This window comes from Ascidiella aspersa, chromosome 3 (genome assembly GCF_963924565.1).
Source record: "Ascidiella aspersa chromosome 3, kaAscAspe10.2, whole genome shotgun sequence".
Lineage (NCBI taxonomy): Eukaryota > Metazoa > Chordata > Ascidiacea > Phlebobranchia > Ascidiidae > Ascidiella > Ascidiella aspersa.
In genome coordinates, this window is record NC_139449.1 from 21,332,151 (window position 1) to 21,354,830 (window position 22,680).

Below are 22,680 nucleotides of genomic sequence, written 5' to 3' on the forward strand. Positions count from 1 at the left end.
ATGCATTGTCGTAGGATTCTAGACCAGGGCCGAAAAACGTTTGGGAAAAATATAAAAACTTGCATCTGGCAGAAGTATGACAATCTAAAAACTTGGATAAGGGTAAAATCTTAACCCCAACTTGAATAAAGAACAAAATGTCGGAATAGAAAAACGATTTGAGTTGATGTCACAATCGGTGCTAGTGGAAGTAGGTAAAAATAAGAAAATAACAAAATTAGAACAAAATAAAAAAGTAGATGCATCAACAGGAAAAACAACTACAAAGCGGTCAAGCCAGGTATAGAGTGGCTAGGCTACTAGTACCCACTATCTCACAGTACAAAATAACAGTAACACACAACATATTATATAATTTTGTTATTGAGGCTTAAACGTATGTTTCACATTATGCACAGCAACTTTAAAATCGCTTAACATTCGTTACGCAAATGCGGGCGAACGTTGTTCTGTTCTGTTGTTCACATTTTGTAATAAAGCTTGCTAAAACATAGAAGTCCCCAACGGAATGGATTTGCGGAGTAGGATATTTAAAAGAAATGGTAAATAGTCGATTATTATATTTCGGGAAAACAAAAAACATTAAAAGAAAACGAATAAATTCGTGCTATCCTAAAATCGCGTCGGTTATGTTTTTCTAAGTCAGGGTTAGCCAACACGTCGATCGCAATCGACCGATCGATTGTTGCATTTCACCTGGTCGATCGCGTCGCACACATGCAGAACATTAAAATGACCAATTGTTGACTGACAAGTCTCACTGACGTAACAAATTGACATTTATCGCTAGCTTGGAATGTAATTAACCGACAAAATGTTTATTAAGTGTTCTAATTCTTGTGACTTTTTTACCGAACCAGACGATCGGGAGTCTCTAAAAAATATTTCAGTCGATCGCAATCAAACATAAGTTGGCTACACCAGATTTATGTTATCTATAAGAATAAAAAAGTCATTCTGGGAGTGACGTGACTACTAGATATTCAAACTAAAAAAAAATAAAAATAAAACATTTATAGGTAAAATTTTTATTAGGCGACAGAATCGCTTTAGTATCACTATTATAAGTGTTAATGGGGCTCCAGGCATAGACATGGCCAGGAAGAGAATATAAAGGGACCATATGCCCCCAAAACGATTTACATATTATAGGCTACCGGTAGGCTACCTACCCTTTGTAATTATTTTTAAAGTATTTATGAATAGTACGGAGCAAAATAGTTGATCCGAGGTATAACAAACCCTTCAGCTATTGCACTGTTACGCCCCACACGACGTATAGTTATTATTACGTTTGCTACACTTACTAATGTAGTTTTACTTCTTCTAGTCATTTTGTTTTTGTTCTTTCAATAGATATTACGCTGTTTGAAACAGTTTGCTAGCATATTAATTCGTGTTGGATACGGCAGCCAATAGCAAAACCTAAACCAGCAAGATTGGACTTATTTTTGTCATGCTAAGAGTTGCAGCCGTATATATACGCCTGTTGTTGAAAACACTAATTACACCTAGTGTTAGTGTTACTGTTCCTGAGAGTCAACAAACGTACGCAATGGGGTAAAATAAACAAAAGGCTAAATATAGTTTGTCCTTAAATTAAACACCAGCATTCACAATTTACCGATGCTGAGATATGTAGACTTATAAAAACGTGTTCCGAAAAACGTAGGGCTTTTCTTGATACCGTTAGACAAAGTCAATCGGTTTCCTCTTGGTGAGTTTACACTCAAGTATCTGGTGTAGACGGTTTGTGCAAGATATGCATTGTGATGCAAGCGAGGCAAAATTTGCCGTAAAAAGAAAGAAAATCGAAACATAATGACGGTCTCCAGCCATAAGACCGAAATGAGAACAACAACAACAACACATAGGCCGCCAAGGTATTTTTTTGTATTTAGCTCTGATTTGTACTGAGCCAAGCAATGTCATTACATTCGTCAAGATGATTTCTCGATTTTCGTTTTATTAATGTGTTACTATTAGTCTACTTGACAAATAAGCTGATGTGCATAAACCGTTGAATGTTGGCCTAAAAATGACCTTGAATAACCATGTAGCGTACTTTATGCGTTTACGATTAAATGTTTCGTTTGGAACTGAATGCCCTTAAAGGAAATTGTGAAACTGTTGCACCAGGCATTATTACACACTAAAGTTGCTCGTCTAACAATATTTGTCGGACACTTAATGATTCAATGCCGCTCAAAGAAACGCTGACGCCACACTGCATAGCTACGTATGAAGAGGCACAGTAATTGTTTCGCCATAGCGACAGGCCTTAAACCAAACTTGCCACTCGCGAGCGACCAATTAGGCGCAACTTTTCGCGAAAAATCATGCAATATTCTACTTTAAACATCCCCACTGACGAGTCAAAGCAGGTGTCAGAAAAATGTGTTATAAAACGTTACACTTTGTTTTTCGCAATACCTAGCTATGCCCGTGGTCCCCCAGGGGGCAGAGGGCCACGGCTGAGAAACCCTGGAATATAGGCTATGTTGGTGTACCAAGAATAGCAGGTTAAGCAAAACGTATTTACGATGAGTACACACGCGCAATATTTGTGAATTGTTTTTCTCGTTGGTTTAACTTGGTCATCAATGACCTCATCAGAAGTAGGCTGCCTGTGAATGTGTTATACTATTAGGGAGACCATTGGTTTCTTCATTAAGAGAAAACCCATAAAGGCGCACAAGAAATGCTAACCCTACAACTACCTTCAAATAATTAATGTAGATTGCTGAAAAACAAACTTCAAATGTTGTCACTTATTTTTTTTCATGTTGCATAATCAGTACAAAATGTTGCATAATCAGTACAAAAGAGAAAGTAACTGAGAAAAATGAACTTCGTTTACTATCACATTCTTTAAAACCTATCTAACAACATATTCTTGAGATTAAAGTAGTTGCAAGAACAGGATGTAACCCAAAATAACAGCGAATGGTGCGAACCGGCTGAATCCTATCACTGCTGCTAACAGTCACCCTAAAAGCAGCAGTCGCCTGATTCAATTTTTAGACAAACAATCACAAAAGAAAAATTGATAGGCTACAATTATAAAATTAACTCAATGTATGACTGTTACGTGCAAACTTGACCACTGCACATTAAAAAAAACACGTGAGCTACTTGGATCTCAAAAATTGGTGTATGAAATAAGGTGCAAAAATCCCTTGACAGTAACCAGTAGGCATAAAGCCAACCGGTTCGCAGATCTCCTAAAATTTCGTGAGACGGTTCTATAGAACTGGCTGAATCCCACCACTGGTTATAGCTGTAATGACATTGTTTGTTGACAAACCAAAACAAAACGTCATATAAGTTGAAAATACGTAGAATTCAATTTTAGCCATTTCTATCCAGCGATGATGACTCAGGATTTTCGATCTCCAACATTTAATGCCAATTGGTAGTTTGTGTCATGCAGGACTGCGGGGTCGGTTAAAAATGAGGCCAAATTTGGGATTTTGTCGACTTCGACTCTACAGCCTGTATTTCACCTATACATAACTAAATTAAGGCGGGTTTTCAGCAAACCAAGTTACCATTCGTACGAGTGTCATACAATTCATCCACCCATAATAGTCTACATGTTTGGAAAATATTCCACCATATACTATTCAACCTTACAAGTTACACTTTGCAGCCTTATCAGTTTCAAAGTTGGTAGGCTGCTAATGCTACACATGCGCAAGTCGGAACTCGGGTCCCGGGTATTATGTCGTCTTGCTGGAGTACCGAACCGGACTCCATCAAAGCAAACCAACTCCGACTCCGCAGCCCTTGTTTGTGTATAAAACTTCTGCTTCTAAGGTGGTTTGGGGCCGATACGATATTAAATGGTCTTATAGCCATTTCAGCCATGATTTGCGCTTCGTATATTAACGGTCGAATATAGCTCTAAGACTCGTAACGCTAAAGCTAATTTTCGCCTAAACATGGAAAAAATTATGCCTGTGGTCTATTTTTTTTTCAAAGGTGCCATTTAGGTAACTTATGACAATACCGTTGTTTAATATCGGATCAAACTATCGCAGTTTTTGAAACAGGTCACGATAGGAGTTGTGAGACATAAGCATTTTGTAGAACATTGCCCTGCGACCGGTGTGCCACGACGAGGCCTTGGGTGTTCCGAAAATTCATTTGTTTGAAAGGAAATTGTAGTGTGTAATAATACGGGGCAAGTTTTATTAACTTTTTTATATATTTAATATAAAGCACTTTAATCCTAATTTGTTAAAAGAAAGGGTTCGAACAAAAAAAAAAAAAATTAAAAAAAAGGTTTAGACAAATTCAACTTCGAGTCCTTTCGTTTGTATGAACACACAATACCCACATAGTGTAGGATGTACACAGTATGAATTTTACTTGACACAGTATAAGGTTTATCGAATAATAATAATTTTAGCTCAAAACTAAAATACCTATTGTAAGGTGTTTCAAAAGAAGATTGTAAAACAGAAAGGTGATAAAAATCGTAATTTTTTAAACGTTGCTTAGATATTGGCTGGCTGATATATGTTAAATTATGTGTATTAATTGTGGTTAAATACCTTTTCAGGTGTAAGCTTTTTAACACCAAGCATAGAAAAAAAGCATAGAAAAAAAAAAAAAACTAAGAAAAGTGAGATTTGTTGCATTGTTAATTAAATCACATTATTGTTGCAATAGTTTACTGTAGCCTATCTATGTCATGCCTACCACTTAACGATAAAATATTTCACAAAATTCGGTGTTTGGTCATGCGAGGATTTGCTATTATTTATTTTACATGTGACAGTATGAGCAGGCTATGACGTGGTATAAGAATTTATAAAGACACATAAACGCAAAAACACAATAATTAAACCTTTAAAAAGTGATACTGAACGTAAACTATATATAATGTGTATCCTCTTTCTTCAAGAGGAACTGCGACCGGCGATATGGGGTGAATTTATACAAGTAAAACTACACTTCTCTTTTAATTATTTTCGGTAGACCAACTGAAGGAAAAATAGCTATTGGTAGAATTTTTAACAACACGAAACAATATTTTCCGAGAATAATACTCAATCAATTTTTGGTCTTTTCGCCTCCTTGTACTGCATTTCGCAGTTTTTCTGCCTTGTATCTTGTATTAAGCGAACCATTACATCGAAACCTCGGAGCTTTTTCTGAAAGCAAAACAAGTACCGGTATACAATTTTGTAAAGCGACAAAATTATGCTATCCACCCTTGCTTAGATTCTATTCCTTTTTGTAAATTTAACAGATTTTGAAACCTTCCACAGTGTGATGCATTATTTGAAAAATCCTGCATATGGTACCGGAAATTTTTTTTGCATAAATGCAGTCTACGCAATGTTGTTAGTGTACAACGTTTATAATAAATCTAGCTGATCAAAGGTGGGTATGTGACTTATGTGTAAAGAAGAAACAGGGTTTATTTTTACCCTCGTCTAAGGTTTAGTTCTTCGCGGTTAGCCAAGTATAAAATGAGGCTCTTGGCCTCTCATTGCCTAACCATTTGTTTTTTCATTCACAAATAACTGAAGGTAAAAGTTGTGGACCCTATGGTCAGCCCCTGGTCGTAAAACTGATAGAATTAAAAAAATTCCCACACAGGTGAAAAAAGACACTGTTACAAAAATTAAAGACACTGTTACCTAATAAGTAATTTGTAAACCCTTTGTATATACTTTGTCCAATGTATACCCTAGTTTTGATCCGGTATGCACTTGTGTATACAGTAGCCTACACCGGGTTGAACAGAACTGCCCAATGGGTACAATACTGTTTTTCTTTTATAGACATACCTTTAAGGTTTTGAGCGTTGTTGGATCCAATTTTCGACTTCGCGACATGATCCACGAAAATTCAACTTTAACATTTAGAGTTGTAATATCTATTAATAAAGCAACATGTAAGTAACAACCTGTCTAACGAAGTATAAATTAATATATAAAAGGGTGTACTTTTATTGAATCCGAAACCATTTTTTTGCTTGTCGATTGATATAAAAAAAACAAAAAAAACTTAGTTTAAAAAGCCATGTCGAGGAAGTATAGGCCAAATTTCGCCTACACTGGCGTCATCAGTTCCTGTGATGAAAGTAAAATACATCATACATGTAGGCTATGTATTTTACTTTACTTACAAACCTGACGATGCCAGTGTAGGCGAAATATATATTTACTTAACAAAAGTCTGATCCGGTTTTTCACTCGGGTTTCTAAACTAGTTTTATTGTTTATCAAATAACATAAACAGCCTGCAGAAACCAAGATGTTTAAGCTGTAATTCGTGCCATTCGATTCCATGCACACAATCATCAACATTTATAGATATTCTTGGTAGATTTACGGCATATCATTTTTTAAACAAAAGAAGAATATCTAAGCAACGTTTAAAACGTAATCTGGCATTTCAAGCTATAAAAACATGTGTGAAGTATTTTGGGTTTTCGCCCATGATTTTAAGGGTTTTTTCCCACGATTCTTTAAACATTTATTTCTAGATGAAATAGACATAAAGTTTATACTTTAAATTTAAACGATACTCAATATTAGAGGCGGGCAATTATTTCTAACAGCGAGCGGCATAAGAAAATAAATGCTGTGGAATGCCGGGTCAAAGAAATAACCTCAAATACACACAATAAGACGTCATCAGCCTAAAATGCTGTTTTTACGCCAGGAGTTGTGGAAATATGCAACTGAAAGACCAATATGAATAAAAAGTCGCCGCGCGAGAATATCCTTTTAAACTAAAACGCAGCCTGTCCTACTGATAGGTAAGTTGAAGCAAAACAAAAGAAAGCAAAAAAGAATTAATATACTGGGCAAATCAGCTTTAGCCTACCTGTGTAAACAAACTGCGAGTAAAACGCACCTTCACACGTTTGCCTAATACAGTGCTTCCCAAACGGGATGTAGTTTATATTGGTTAAGTGTATCGAAATTCATTTTGAATTCTTTAAAAAAGTCATTTTTGTTTTTCATACAACTGTTTAAGCGCAAGAAATATTTTCCTATGCATGGTTGGCGAGCCTTGTTTACATTTCATTTATTGAGATAATATATATATGTTTTCTATAGGGTGCTGTTAGCAAAATGTTTTCGATTTTGGGTTTGTGACAGATATTTGAATATACAGTATTGGGGTATGTAGGATAAGGGAAAATAAAGAAACAAACTATTTTGTTTGTGCTCTTTTTAGTTCGCTATTTTAATTTGAGGTCAGCCAAATATGGCTAGTTAATTATACATGCAATTAAGTTTTAATGTGATTTGTTATAGGAATCAACTTTTCACCAAAGCCTTTACGAAAAAGCATGCTATTTCTCATAGAAGTGGCCCTGAAATAACATTCCTTAGTAATTTAAGCAAACAATAAAAAAGTGGGCCCCAAATTAGGGATTTTCTTTCTTCAAATTTTATCCCGTACCGATACCCTATATTTTAACAAAAGTATCATGATTCGATCCGATACATAATAACGGAATTACTATGCTCAAACAAGCAAAATATGTTAAATCGAAACGTTCGAAGGTAGTTGTTTTTCAGGTTGTTGGGATAAACTTTTGCGTTTGAAAGTTTTGTTACGTTGAGTTGTTCCAACTTTGTTAAATATTTACCTTTATTATAGAATAGCAACAGTTGATCGCAAAAAGGTTGAATTTCTTAAATTAATTTGGTACGGTATCATCATCGATACAACCCTAATATCGGACGATTATGGATAATATGCTAGTCGGTGTGCGCCCGTCCGGCATCGATATTATCGGACATCCCTATAGTGGCAATGCAAATAATGGGTAGCAGCACTGTGCTGTGAAGTGCACAGTCCGTTTTACAAACCACTAAAGTAAAATAAAAAAGTTAAGAAAATTCGAAGAAATATCTTTACTTACGACTCAAACGCTGGTCACGGAAAACTGATGTAAAACATGCGTACGCAATGTAGTAATTGTCGTAGTCGGTATCTAATATCCAAAATGGTGTGGGATAGGGATTTCCTTAAGCAAACAAAATAGCATTAGTTCAAAAAATATCTAGTGTAAATTCTATTTGCATTTGTCAACATTTGCATGTCATAGCCGCACGCCCAATCAAGACATTTTATTTTAAACATATTTAGTTTTTACCCATAACTTGAAATTTAAGTTCCATTCAAATCCGGTGACAAATCACTTAATCACGACACTACCACGCTGTAGATTTTTAATATTTTTACATTGAGAATTTTACTTTTTATTTCTATTCTATGTTTGTAATATGTATGTGTTTTAAACAAATTGTTTAATGAGCGATAACTACTGACTGAATAATATTTTAAATTACTTACTTGGTTGAGTGAAGTTGATATTCAGCTTTGAAGGCATTTTACCGTTGGGTGCGTAGCCAACGCTTTTCGCCTCTTCATAGTTCATATTTTTGTTAGTTTTATTATACCTTGAAGATAAATGAACAAAACTGGCCATACCCTTCATTACGAATTATAAGGACTTTAATAGTTAGGCTCCAGACGACTACAAGTTGGCAAGCAGTGTCATTTTTATCAATTTATATTTATTTCAGCAACTAAGCAACTTTGTGATGCTAAACTTAAAAAGATAAACAGGGCTGCCATTTTATGTTTTTTTTTATAATATTTGTGCTTATTTTTTTTAAATACAGCGTCTTCGAAAATGTTTATAAATAACGTGCTTATTTTACAGTTTTGTGCTTAGTTTTATTTCTAAGGATGTACTTTTTTTTCATCAATTCAGACACTTTGACTGAGAAGTAAAAAAATAATACCAAGTTCTTTCACTGGCGAACGTAGACAGTTGAAATTTGAAGTATGGTTTCGAATGGGCGTCTTACTTTAATTGTTCCCAGTGCATGTCCAGGGTTCCGTTTTCGGTGAACTGCTGATTTAGCTGAACGCATGTGCTGTTGTCCTCCCATGGATTAGGGTGTCGCGCCATCTCGTACCACTTTCCTTCCAGCTAAACGTAAATTTATCAAATTTATACAAGCCAAGGGATTGTTTTCCGTGAGCAGACAGCTAAATACCGGAATAACAACAACATTTAAACCGGGACGTTATCACAATAATTGTTAATTAGTTTTAAAACTATGCTAATCGTAGCTGCCTGCCGTTTGCTGCTATGAATCACACAATTGGACAGTAATTGTAATTTCGATTTGTATAAAGCTGGTAAACCACTCAGCTCTAAAACAATACAAAAGCGACAACCAAAGACCATGACTTCCCAAACAAATAAATGGACTATAATATTTAAATATACGTTTAGGACATTAAAAGTTTGTATTGTCATATTTAATAAAAAAAGTTATAATATTATTAGATCATTTTGGTTCGCCGGTAAAAATGTAAATAAATATATCTTGAGGACATAGGCGGATTCAGTTGGCGGGTCATTAGACACTTTTCCAATTTTAACTATGTAATACCGATATTTTTCCAACTTTTATCTATTTTTTAAATTATTCTAACTGCCCAAAGAAATCTATTTAGTCCGAAGGCGCTATGCATAAGCTAACGCTACTAGCCATTTGCGCCGTGTGACTTATGAACTCTACAAATTGCAATTCCTGTTAATAAGACTATTTATCCCAAACAATGCACAAATCTCATTTGTGTGTCTGTACGTGACACGTGTTCTTCACAATATAAAAAATTCTGCCAATTTAAACCAAATAAACGCATTTTTTCGCGGCCCAGAAGTTTTTGCAAATTATTTGTTTAATGAAGTCATAATACGACTTATCCTTTTTTCTTTTAAATTCCACATAAAATCGTGGCACCTCACAAAAAAATCCCGGAGCCGCCCCTGCTTGAGGATACCGTTTTTGTACAGATACTTACAAGACTCAAATTAAATTTGTTCATTTTTTGATGAGATATTTCCGGGCATTTCCAGCGATAGACCACTGCTGCCGGCTGTTGAAAGAGGGTCATTGCAGTAAATAAGCCTAACAACAGACAAATGAGTTCTCCCATTTTTGACGTATGATATTGTTAATATACAACTTGAGATTAAACACACCTGCATAAACATTGCATAGAGTTTTAAGTAACATACAGCTTGGCCGTTTTAACTGTGTGTACCTTGTTTAATGTATTTTAAATTTTTAAACAAACGAACAGTTATATAAGCTATAATCCTTCTTAGAATATTGAGACTTGCCATATAAAACTAAGTGAAACCTCGTCTCCAGCAAACACTTCTCTGCTTCTGTGTTTAATGTATAGTCATGTATTTTCGTTTTATACCCGGACAAAACTCCTCAGGAAAAAAAGTCTCGTAGTTCGACAACATTTAAATCGACTTCCTTGAAATGGCGAATGCGTGGCAGCTTTATTGCCGGAGTCAATGCCAGCTTTTGCGTAAGTTTATATTTTTAAATACGCGTTAGGTCAACTGACATCAAAAGATTCTATCAATTTTCGGACCTTTAAAACAAGCCAGCGTTACATTTTTTCCTATCTTTTTCTCGAGTTCATCTAAAACTGCGTTAAATAGGTTTCTGACGCGTTTTGAAGCGGCCGTCACTAATACATAGGGTCAAAAAAGCGCAAAATCATTACAGAGAAAGCCTGACGCTTTTTCTTGTATCGTGAAAGATGAACTACTATAAACGTTTGGCAAGCCATCTCTCTTTTCTTAAAAAAATTACGTGTCACAGCAGCTTTTTTCATTTGTTTTTTGCTAATTCGACTTAAGCTTCGTTATTTTTATTGTTCATCGGATAGGAAATGGATAAAAAACCTCAATGTCATGTTTGAGAAATGTCATTTGGCAGTTGTCGTAAAAACATGACCTATCGGGTCCGTCTGTTGGGTGACGTCCATTTTCTCAATCGAACTAACGTGACCGAGCAGGCTTTTTTTGGTTTCGTTTTTGTGTGACGTGATTCGCCAATTCCTATTATCTCAAAAAACCGTTCGTGCATCTTGGGAAACGCTAATGTCGTGACATTTAATTGGTATAGCTTTAATGAAGATTTCATGATAAATCGTCGGAAATGTGAGCTTGCATGTTGTGAGTGTGTCGCAGTAGGTTCACTAGCCTCTTATGGTTGTTTGTCACACAAAACTGAGTGAACTTATCCAACGGAAGCGCGTAACGAAGTATATGGAACACATTATTTCTATCATTTCTCTTGTCGTAAAATAGAGTTTAGGCAACCCAACTTTAGAGACGGGGATGCAAGCATTTTTGCACAATATGCGCAAAAATGTGCGCACATTTTAAAATGCCTTAAAAAATGTGCGCTCATCATATAAAAATGTGCGCTCATTGTTAGATAGGTAATGCGGGCACAATGTTATGTCTCTTTTTATAACTGTCTTACTATTTATCCTTTAACTCTACTCTTCTAGCCATCTTTTCCTCTCTTCTTCCTTTAATGTTAGTTCTTCCCCTAAGCTCTTGTTTAATCTTCTTCCAATTATACTTTAAACTCTTTCACCAACTTAATTGTCTGTCTCTTCCTCCAAAACAAGTGCACACTTTTTAAAGCTATTTTTAAATGTGCCCACATTCTGAAAGAAAGTGCTGTCTTTTTTAAGGCCATTTTAAATTGTGTGCATATTTTTGCGCGCATTGTGTAAAACAACGCCACGTACCCTTTGGCCCCTTAAGTTTAATAAAATAGGTGGCAAAATAGTTTATACCTAACTATGCATATTCGGCAGTTATTTTGAATTTATTTTTGTGTATACAGTACATATTACCGACACATTTTAACGCAACACTTAAAGCAGAGTATTATACATTTCAGTTAATTCATCGGATTATCATTCACCGGACGTAACAACGACAAAGAATGAATTCGAGAAAATTTTTGATTTATAATATACCGTTAGAAAGCAAACATAAATAATGAAAGACCTCCATTGTTTAACAAGTAAGTATTTCATACGTCCGTACGTCCAAATCGTCCAAATCAGCAGCGTTTTATTATCGACTGGATGCAATCGTGGACTTCCCCGCTTCGTGCAATGTCAGTCAACCCACCGCCCGCTTCGCGTTTCGTCAGATAATATAAGATCAGCATGACTTGGTGGCGATACCGTTTGTACTATATCTCTCACAGCATCGCAGCGATTTGTCATTTGACAGACAGCTTCGCTAAAACCAAATAAGCAATCTCCGTGAGTTTGGTTCAAACCTGCAATCCGCAGCTTTTTGGAACATGACCGTGTCTGTCTGATGTGCTGCTGCTTATCTAAACAGCACCCTGTTCGTATCCCGACCGGTGTAAAGCTTGTTTTGTCTGAAATGCGTCCGGGCTTCTTGAAGCACGACTAAAATATCCACTTTCACTAAAATATGGTTATCACTGAAATCACAAAATTGGGTGGATCTCTTTTGTACGTGGTCGGCACAAGATTTACACCACGATAAAAAGCAACCGACGTCTGTTTTGAGCAACATACAATGCTAATAAGTTTCCATGGACGTTGGTTAATGTCATTTCAAGCTTTGCAGACTGTACTGCTGAATATGGCGTTTTCTCCCCCTGCCATCCGATATGTCTATTTGTAAACTTTAGTCAACAACATCTGTCCAGTTTTACAAACAAAACGCGCTATACCAAGCAAATGGTGTGATAACATTAATGGGGATGGTCTTTTATGGGAATTTGCATTGTAGACGTTCGGTCGAATAACTAAGTCCAGAGCTGAAGTGGGAAAATGTGAGATAGCCTATTTGCCTATTTTTAAATTAGCATAAAAATCTTAGATTAGTCCCTGCATAAGAGTTTTTCTAATTAAAATTCTTATAAATCACACGTTTTAACAATATTAATTAGTGAAAATCGACCCACCGAGACCTTGCTGAGTTTAGTTTTGGCCAAGACTGGCAAAAAAGGTTTCCTACCCCCGCCTTAAAAATACAAAGAACATATTAGAAGGTTTGAACGGTCAACTTAGGTTTCCTTTGTTTTAATTTCCAGCAAATAACATATGAGGAGAAAACCGAGTATCGTCGGAAAACACCAAATGTCACATTTCACATTGGCGTTTACATGCCCACCAATTATGCAGCCATGCTATGAAAAGTCTGCGTTAAAAAGCGACAAGCAAATTGGCTGTTTCTGTAGATAATCCGATGGAATAGATATGCGTCAGACAGTGCCATCTATTCTGAGTCAAGGAGCTATTTTGATCCACTAAGTATCAAAATAACAACTCGGTTGGTCATACAAGAATAGTGCTGTGCGTGACAACCAAAGGTTCTCGTTACTCAATGCACCACAGAAAATTTAAACCGTTATTTCTAACCGTATATTTGAGTATTTATATGGCCGTGCCAATGCATTAGTTAGGGATAACACCAGTAATGACTTAAGTTGCTGTTTTTCAATCGATTTGACTAGTCTGTAGGGCAAATTACTTAGGTTGAAATAAAATGTTTAAATTAGGCGATTTTTTATAAACTTTATTCATGTTAAATTTTGCACATAAAACAATTTACTTGCTATGTACGTTTCGTTCTTTTTATTTTTAGTGCAGTTATTGCTCATGTAATCGGACGGGGCCATTTGACTTGATTTGAAATTGACTTGCTCTTATTATTACTTGACTGGAACTTGCGTGTTATTTATTCAAAAAGACGTGATTTTGACTAAAGTTATTTTACAAGTGACTTGACTTGGACTCAAGTTATTTTACAAATGACTTGATTGGTAGTTTTCATTTATAACATTGGGTAATAGGCCTACCTGTTGTTCTAACTGTTTTTTAGTTTAAAATCTACGGTATAATACCAGAACTGAAGGGAAACAACTGCGATGAGTTTGCATTGGGTAAGATTAGCCGATGCTGGTTTATGCCACGCGATGGCACAAAGATGCCAATCTACCTACTTGTTAAAGTAATTTTGCAGGTGCCTTACAGCTTGAACACTTTATTTTGTTAAGCCGGTCTTTTGTGTGGGCGAACCGTAATAAAAACAGCGACCGAGTGGGTTTGACGCATATATGACTAAGCGTGTTTGACTGAAAGTTAATCACGGCACCGTTCACATCGAACCACAAAACACGTTTCATTGAAGACAGGCAACAATAACATTAGTCGAACGAGTTTTATTAAACACAAACTGCTAAAAATGTTCTGACTTACTTAAATTTGGTTTCCTTATATTTTATAAATGGCCTATAGTCGCTTTGTGCGTACATCTCTCTTTCTTATTAATTTTTAACCAGAGTCTTTAAAAGATTAACGTATTCTTGGCCAATATATTTTAGCAAAATCATATTGTAATGAATCAAATGTTTTATAGGATTTGATTGGAAAAATGTGCGTGTTTCGGAACATTGACAGGATCTAATACTAACGTTCTCGAGGAATCGAGATGAATAATAACATATATCACGGAATAATTTGTGTTATTCCGAGCACGGAAGTTTGAAACAAATGTTTCAACTGCTCATAGTTATCCATATATTTTGCACAAAGGTTATAAACAGAGTTATCAGTTTTTGTGTGTAGCTGTGCGTCTGCAAAAAACTATATATTAGGTTTTGTTTAGAGGTCGACTGAAACCACTATTTTGGACCGATACCGATAACCGATATTTTTTTATGTAACATACAGCTGTAGTAAATTAATATAATCAAGCATATTACGCAAATTACTTTCATTACGCAATTAAAAAGCAAAGGCAAAAGTTAGCTCACCGACGGACACCTAGATGCAGTAAAGCGCATTTGCTATTACACTTAGGGCAATATTCAGAGTTTGGCTGAAAATAAACGCTTGTAAAGAAGCATTTTTGGTCAATTATGGATGATTTGCTTGGTTAAATAAACAACTGTTTTTCATGTGTAAACGTTTTTATTTTTGTAAAAAGGCGCTTTGAATATAAGAAAGAATTACTTAGCAAACTTCGTTACGGGAAGAAGTTCAAATGTAAAAACGTAGCCATGCTTGGGTTGGACACCCCTGAGTTACAGTATTGAAAAGTTAGAGAAATGTTTTAAGTTCAAGGAAAAAAAGAAGAGTTAAAGGTGTAGCGTTAGAAAGTTATTTCCCTATCTACCTTATCCAACTGCGTCGCCCAACTTGACGTCACAATACACGTGACCAGTGTCCATTGACGTGTGACCAACACCCGAACCGAGCGTTAACGGGGTTTGGTGATTTATTCTACTTTATGCTTTAAGATTAACGTGTGTACTAGATTTGTGAATATACACAATCAACAATATCAACTTTCGGCACAATATTTTAGACACTTTACAATCAAGCGCACATTGTGCAGAAAACGTCACGTCCCCTGTTGCAACCACTGGACCAATTATACACGCTGTAGTGGTGTAGCAATCACATACACATTTAACGCAAGATAATCAAAACACAGGTCAGGTGACTTTCTTCATTAAGTTGGCAGAACGGGCCAATCACAGCAAACTTATATCTGTGCAATGTATGAAAACTGTTGGCTAAAGTGGAGCATTTTGGTTGACTAATCCGGACAGTGGGACAAAACCCTAAAATCGGGACGGTCCCGCCTAAATCGGGAGTCGGGACGTTTGGTAAGGCTAGTCTTACGAAAGAACTTCCAACGTGCCAGTCGTTTGAAAGTTTTTTCGTATGAACGGTGGACACAAAATATATTCTATTTAACATAATTGGAAGCGGAGCGCAATGGCAAAACAGTATGCATAGATTATGCAATCAATTTTCAAACTTTGCGTTCATTAAGTTACGACAACGTATACCTGCTATCTACTGATGTATTCAATTGTAACATATAAGTCGTCCGCATGCTCAAATGATTTTTACGTTTTGTTTCGATCACCGTTAGCAATATTTAGAGATCGCAACTATTTCATAAATAAGTAAAAATAAATAATTGTGAAAATAACTAATTCTCTGTAGTTACAGAAGTAGGATAATTTGTTTTTAATTTTTGGAGAAATTTAAGAGATCGTTCCGGTTCCTCAAAATCCCTTTTAAAAACAACGCATGCTTGTGTTCAAAGTTATAATGACAGGATCTTTTATTTTGATTGTCACGATTGTTGAACAGATTACTGGTATCGATGAATACCAAAGATCCAATTGATGTAAATTGTGGCACATGAATACTTAAAAAGTCTATATTGGTGGAAACGCTTATTTTCAAGAAAGGCGAGCGCAAAAAAAAATGCTGGGCGACAATTTTGCAAGGTTTCAAATTAGGGCGCCTTGATCTTAAAAACCCACAAAAACATTTAAAAGATCATTGCGAAACGACTAATTATGTTTTTAAAATTACTTATGATTTGCAAAGCAAAACAACAAAACGCATTTGCTTCAGCTATACTATAGGCTTTAGGGTTAGTCTTAACTGAAGATAAAACGAATCAGAATCGCCAATAAAATAGCATAAAAAGGGTCCGATGAGACAAGCTTTTGTTTTTTCTGCACAAGTTTTTACTCCTTGAAAAGAAACTATACCGGTACTAGGTTTCAAAGGTTTTAGCAAATGCTTACTTTTGGACTTCGGTACAATCAATGTACCGGTAGTCCGGTACGCGTTGAATTTTGTGAGTTAGCTGCTGTTTTCCGTTTCATGGCTTTAGAAAGAGGAATTCAGCGCAATGAGCATAATAAAAACGAAAAATCGTAATCGCTTGGAAGTAGAGCATGGCATGCGTATGCTTTCGCAAAGTGGAGCCGCGTTTGAAAAACTAGTGGATATGGGATGCAACGGCGCAACTGTCGCACTAAGTACTATTTATTGTTACAACAAATTGTTTTTTTTGTGTTCGTTCGTGTGAAATTCAAATCCATATGTTAAATAATTGGGTCGCCTATTAAAAAGAATTGGGACCACTGATCTAGCTGTTCGATAAGGCCCTGAACATTTTTTGTCATGTTTTTCTGAACAAACACAGACCATACAAACGAGGAATTTGTTTTAACTCGGGCACAGTTATCGCATGTCAATATTATTAGGGGGCGCGAGATCTACAACAATATTTAACTTTTAGTATAGTGATTTGATGGTTACATGCTACGCTTGTTGTTCATTCTGCTCTTATGTAGCCCTATAAGGGCCTATAATGCTTTGCATTAAAATAACCCACACGTAGGTAATGAACCACAAAATATGGTTCATGTTTTTTTGCGATTTGTAAGTTTTTGACTCGCATTTGTAAGGGCAAAACAACAAACTCATTGACTAGGCAGTAGGGTTAGTCTTAACTGAAGATAAAACGATTTACAAGTTTAGAACCACGTAGCCTACCGTACAATCGCCATTCTTTCGGCTTTTTATTGTTTTTACGTTAACATATTTGTAAACAGCACAAGCTTCTTTTAGTGTCGTTTATGATAGCAATAATGTCCAAAGTTTTGCTACGTAATGATTTCCGCTGGTCGCAAACCAAAATTGCGCAGTTTCCGTTTCAAGAACGTACGTTGTTGTCTGTTGTCTACCAAATGTCGATAGGCCTAATAAGGACATTTTTTGTCACGAATTTCTGAACAAAACACCAACCGTTCTAACGAGAAATTTATTTTGACTCGGGCACAGTTGTTGTTTGTAAACATTATGAGGGGGCGCGAGCTCCACAACAAATAGCCTTTAACTTTTAGAAAACTGATTAAATGGTTCGATGCTTCGCTTGCTGTTCATTCAGCTCTTACATCAAAATCACACACATGTAGTAATAACTGCAAATTATGGTTCATGATTTTTCGATTTGCATTTTTTTCTGTTATTTTTTTTTGAACCAGCCTATACTAATTTGTACCTATAGGCCTATTAGTATTTTACTATTTGGGCCTAATTTTTATATTTACTACTTTTTACGACTGATTTGTGGTTTGTTTTGTCAAGACAATCTGCTATAATTGATGTTTTATACAGCTCTAGGTTGTGCCCAGGGCTTGAACACCAAATTGTACACCAAATATTATAGTTTTCGCCTTTAACAAATGTACTTTTTGGGGTGGGGTGGATATGATCATGTCAAATAAAGCACACACGATATCCAAAGTTTATCGGGTCTAAATAAAAGTTAAGTTTAGTCAACTAAGATAAACGATAAAAGTTATCCCGTTAAGATGAAGTATTTTTTTCATGTTTTCTGTGTGATATAACACGCTAGCGACGGGGATATTTTTTTTTTTTTTTTTTTTTTTTTTTGGTATACCGGCATTTCTTTTAAATTTCTTGCAAGTTTTTATTACATTCCTGAAAATAAAAAATAAAATAATGTTATAAAATATTAGTCCGATATTTTTAATACGTTTTCCGTTTTTCCGCGACGCACTTAGCAACCTTCCATGGCGCAACGGTAAAGAAGCACTGATCTTGTTGAAAAAACAGCATCAAAACGTAAACAAACCGGACGTAGGAAAAAAGATCATACGCGCGAAGCGCGAACAATTTTCGCACTTATACCTAGTTAAAATGCTCAAAAAGTATTTGAAATGGACTCGTGTCTATAGTTTGTCAAAGAGGCGGCGGGCCGGATGAATTACTTCGGCAGGCCGGATCCAGCCCGCGGGCCGTAGGTTGCCGTCCCCTGTTCTAAGACAATATTTGTATTGCTTCCTTAATTTTCTTAATTGAACAATTTTGCTCAGAACCAATCTCAATTAGTATAAACATATGAACTACTGCGGTCGGCGAACCAACCAAATCCAACAGCGACCCAATTTTGGGTCGCGACCCATAGGTTGAGAAGCACTGTAGTAAGGAAACACATAATAGACTCAAGACCTGCTAAGCAACAACACTAAAAGTCTGACATACCTAAACCTGTCGGAGTAAGTACTAAATTCATTGGAATAAAGCCTATGAACCAAATAGCTATGGGACGAGAGTGTGATAGATCGGGGACCATCAGCACCCTAGTTTGAACGACGCCTTTGGGGCTCCGCTGTTTTGACACTGGATTGTTTGGTCCTATATGTAGTACAAATAGCAGTGCGAAAATCGTTCTTGTGCGGTTGAGAAGAAACAAATAACCAGATAAGCTGTTTAGCTTAAATAAATGATAAGTTCATTCGACAAAAAATATGTTTGTATAGTTAAGGTACCAAATGACGGCAAATATATTCCCAGTGATCGTTGGGAGAGCGTCATGATGACCATATGCCAAACTGATAAACACGGGTGAAGAGACGCTGTAATTGTGTGTGTACCAGAAAAAATGGCATAATACAGGTTTATTTGCAAGTTCTGTGACGCATAAAAAATTAAAGAGGAATCCATAATGAGCAAATGCTGAGCATTACATAACCTCGAATACCATTGTCCAATGTTGGTAGTAAAATTTTATTAGGTATACTAACAACAACTAAATTCAATTTAAAAGAATTGCAATTTCATTAGTTCAATACAAAAATATACAGGAAATGATACATAATTAATTTTAGATGTTTGTAAAATTAAGGCCCATGACAACAACAAATCAAAAACATGGGTATTTTAACTTGTTACATTAGTTCAAATGTACTTTTACCACAACAGTGCCAATCTGTTAATTTGTATAATTAGAAACAAATAAAAACAACATGTTAAGTCGCAAAACTTAAAAACAGGTAAAATGTTTTTTCGTAAAAAAAAAATTTTCAATTCAAATTTAACAGAGCAGTTTGTGATGGCTAAATATTGCAATGTAATAATATCTGATTCTGCTAATTTGTCTTTTTATGCAAAAGTAAAAACGGACACTGCACAAATATTTACACAGTTGTACTAAACCAATACTGGAAAAATATAATTAATTTTATGTAAAATTTAAAGAAACAACACAAACTAAATTGCAACATAATGTAAATAGCTGCATTATAACATAATTTTTCTCCAGGGGGATACAACAAAAAGTATATCTAAATTGAGGTACACTAAATAGATCAGGACTTTTTGACAGGTAAAAAGCTAAGTGCCCTTTTACATATTATTTACTACCCTAAAGGCGAGTCTTTTATTTCTGTAAATGTCTTTCCAAAACGGATAAATACCCCTTACCTTAACGCATTGGTGCAAACAATTTTTTTAAGACACCCAAGAAGCACCAAAATGCAACCAGAAAAATGAATATTATCACATAGTTGATCAAGCATGCTTCACTATCATTTAAGAATAAATATCCCGAATTTGTGGATTGAAAATACACATAATTAAATGCATTCCCATCCTGGTGCATGCCTTCATACCCAACTACAACACCCCGTGTTGGTGAGAGTAAAAAATTGTTTGCTGCCTTAACTTGAAAAATATCACAATAAAAACAAACCCATAATATATAACCCAAAAATTATATGTTATTCAAAATAACATACGGTGACATAAATCACAGAAGAAAATGCAAAGATATGAAATAAACCAATCTTGCATATCACAATATTTTTTAGCATTACTACACCTATCAGGACAGCCAAAAAACAAAAAAGTTATTGTGTTTTCTATTTTCGGATTCTATATTACGATATGGTGTTATTAATTAAACACAAAAGGTTTTCTTAACCTTAAATGTTTAAATCTTTGGGTTGCTTAACTACACCCAGTGGGGCAGATACTCGCCGCAAAGTTAATTGTGCCAGCCAGCAGCATATTTTCTAATAAAGAAGTACAATTGATATATTTTTCTAAATGCAATTCTTACAATTTTCGTGAAATTTTACATTCAATGACAATTTATTAAATTTTAGCTAACAACCCTTTTTTGTTGCATAGTTTTTTACATTTTCCTCATTTACCGATAATAAATTTAATATAGTTCAACACAAAAAGTTATATCTGGTCCATTATCGTCAATCATTACAGTTAACTGGCCCACAACCGTTAGGTCATGAAAAAAAGTTTGGTGACCCCTTGTCCATGAAAATTAAACAATAATAACATGAAATAATTTATAAAAATTACTGCATTTACATTCCTACTATCGCATAATGCATTTGGACCCTATTCAAACATGATTGTGGTATATTAAAGCTTAATTTCAATATGCACATACATAAAGGCTAATAAACATGAAAAAATAGTGAAATGTTATTTTTTATGAAATAAAAAAACAAAAAAACATCTAATGGATGTTGTCTTAGAGTAAAAAGCCACCGTTGGAAAGGTTTTGACTCTTGTTAGTGCTAATAGTTCAATGAAAACAAACAACTGTTATAAACAAAATGTTAGATGTAAAACTAAACTTAAATTCCATCTGGGCTAATAAATCAGATAGACTACATTATTAATCATTCGGAATGACAATTTCCATTTCCATTTTCTTTGGTATAAGAGTCCACAGCTTCATCTTCTGAACTAAGTTCCTCCACATCACTACGTTCATCCTTTTCCACTTTGCCTACTATCAACATTTTGACTGCCATTTTAATTATAATCGCAGCCCAAAAGATGTGTAGAAACTGAAGGACTAACAACAGAGCATTGAAAAAGTAGTAGCCAGTGTAAGGTTTGTAAAGCCACATACTTTTAACCATTGTTGTATGAAGAACACAATAGGGATAAACAACTAGTCTGGAAATGATGAACACAACTGCAAATAGGGTAAAGAGGTTGTCAGCCACAGCAGCTTTTTCTGCATAAACAAACAACTTAGCTCCTTCCAAGATGATGTCAGACACGTCATGTATTGCCATAACCAGACTGCCAACACGAACAAAATTAGCAACATATGAAAATATGATTAGAAACAAAGTTGCCACATGATGTATAAGCTGTTCAGTGAAGTCTTTGCGTTTTACATCTTTCATGACAGTGAACAACAATGACATGTAAAATCCACCTTCAATCATGTAGTAATAGTACACAGATTTCCACATGGTTTGCCTTGGATAATCAACCCAGCATTCCAAGTTATCCCAAAACCAAGGCGTTTGAACCAACGTCACCATTCCAAAGGTGAAAGCACACAAGTAAAAAAAGCATCTCCAGCTTGCCTCAGCAAATTTATCTCTTAGATATGGCCTGGCTAGGTTTCTCCGTCGCCGAAACCATCTTTGTATATCTTTCGGACTCATGTCTAGTTGTTTAGCAGCACCCTGTACCTTTTCTTCATTCGGAAACTTTGAAGATTTAAACAAAATCTCCAATTTTGCGTTAGGTTTCGGTTTGGACCTTGTTTTGTTTTTGACATTCATCAGGGTGGCTAAAGGATTAGATATAACCCTTTCAAATATCATTCGCATGCAGAAGAAAAAGATTGCATACACTGGCATCCAAAACAAATCCTGTGGTTTGGGAAAATGAAATCCAGGCTTGTCAGTGAGGTCTTTGAAGTAAACTCCTGGTGGAAGCCAAAATCGATCATTCCAAAACCACTTGCCAACATTTTCTATCAAGTTATTCATGATTTTACATTAATATTATACTGTTGATTGTGACCAATAATTAACTTTGGTTAGGCATATAGTGAAACAAATATTAGTAACAATCTATATGAAGAGAAATGTAATAATTATCAAATCAGTATTTAACTTTGCAATTGTTTTTTACTAATTATTTTTACATTACCAATAAAATAAAATGGTAACATACAAAAAATCTTATATTGTAAGTGTGTGGGACCATAGATCAGGGGCCACGAACACAGTTCCACTTTTTACCATGCGCCTATTTAACTAGAATTTTGTAGTAAGGCATTAGCCAGTCATTCTAATGGGCATCAACTCTCAACCCTGATAATACATGTCAAAACTGTCAAACTGGGTG

The 22,680-nt window shown here is 35.3% G+C and overlaps 2 protein-coding genes across 2 annotated transcripts; both read right to left on the reverse strand.

Annotated features, from left to right (window-relative positions):
* Positions 1–4,653: 4,653 nt before the first annotated feature.
* On the reverse strand, positions 4,654–10,040 carry LOC146160774 (apolipoprotein D-like). The gene is made up of 6 exons (XM_083385620.1): positions 9,865–10,040; positions 8,856–8,980; positions 8,335–8,441; positions 7,901–8,005; positions 5,805–5,893; positions 4,654–5,162 (listed from the first exon to the last, which is right to left on the reverse strand). Exons 1-6 carry the CDS (start codon positions 9,997–9,999, stop codon positions 5,058–5,060), a joined length of 666 nt encoding a protein of 221 aa, XP_083241746.1. The 5' UTR covers positions 10,000–10,040; the 3' UTR covers positions 4,654–5,057.
* Positions 10,041–19,244: 9,204 nt separating this feature from the next.
* LOC146160775 (ceramide synthase 2-like) lies at positions 19,245–22,399 on the reverse strand. Its single transcript, XM_083384228.1, has one exon. The coding sequence runs from the start codon at positions 22,317–22,319 to the stop codon at positions 21,204–21,206; it is 1,116 nt and encodes a 371-aa protein (XP_083240354.1). The 5' UTR covers positions 22,320–22,399; the 3' UTR covers positions 19,245–21,203.
* Between the last annotated feature and the right edge of the window lie 281 nt (positions 22,400–22,680).

Coding starts and splice junctions, on each gene's coding strand:
- LOC146160774 (XM_083385620.1), bottom strand. CDS start 9,999: ATGGGAGAACTCATTTGTCTGTTGTTAGGCTTATTTACTGCAATGACC. Junction 8,006..8,334: donor TATCAACTTCACTCAACCAA/GTAAGTAATTTA, acceptor TGTTTGCTTAAG/GAAATCCCTATCCCACACCA. Junction 5,894..7,900: donor CCGTGACCAGCGTTTGAGTC/GTAAGTAAAGAT, acceptor CTTTATTAATAG/ATATTACAACTCTAAATGTT.
- LOC146160775 (XM_083384228.1), bottom strand. CDS start 22,319: ATGAATAACTTGATAGAAAATGTTGGCAAGTGGTTTTGGAATGATCGA.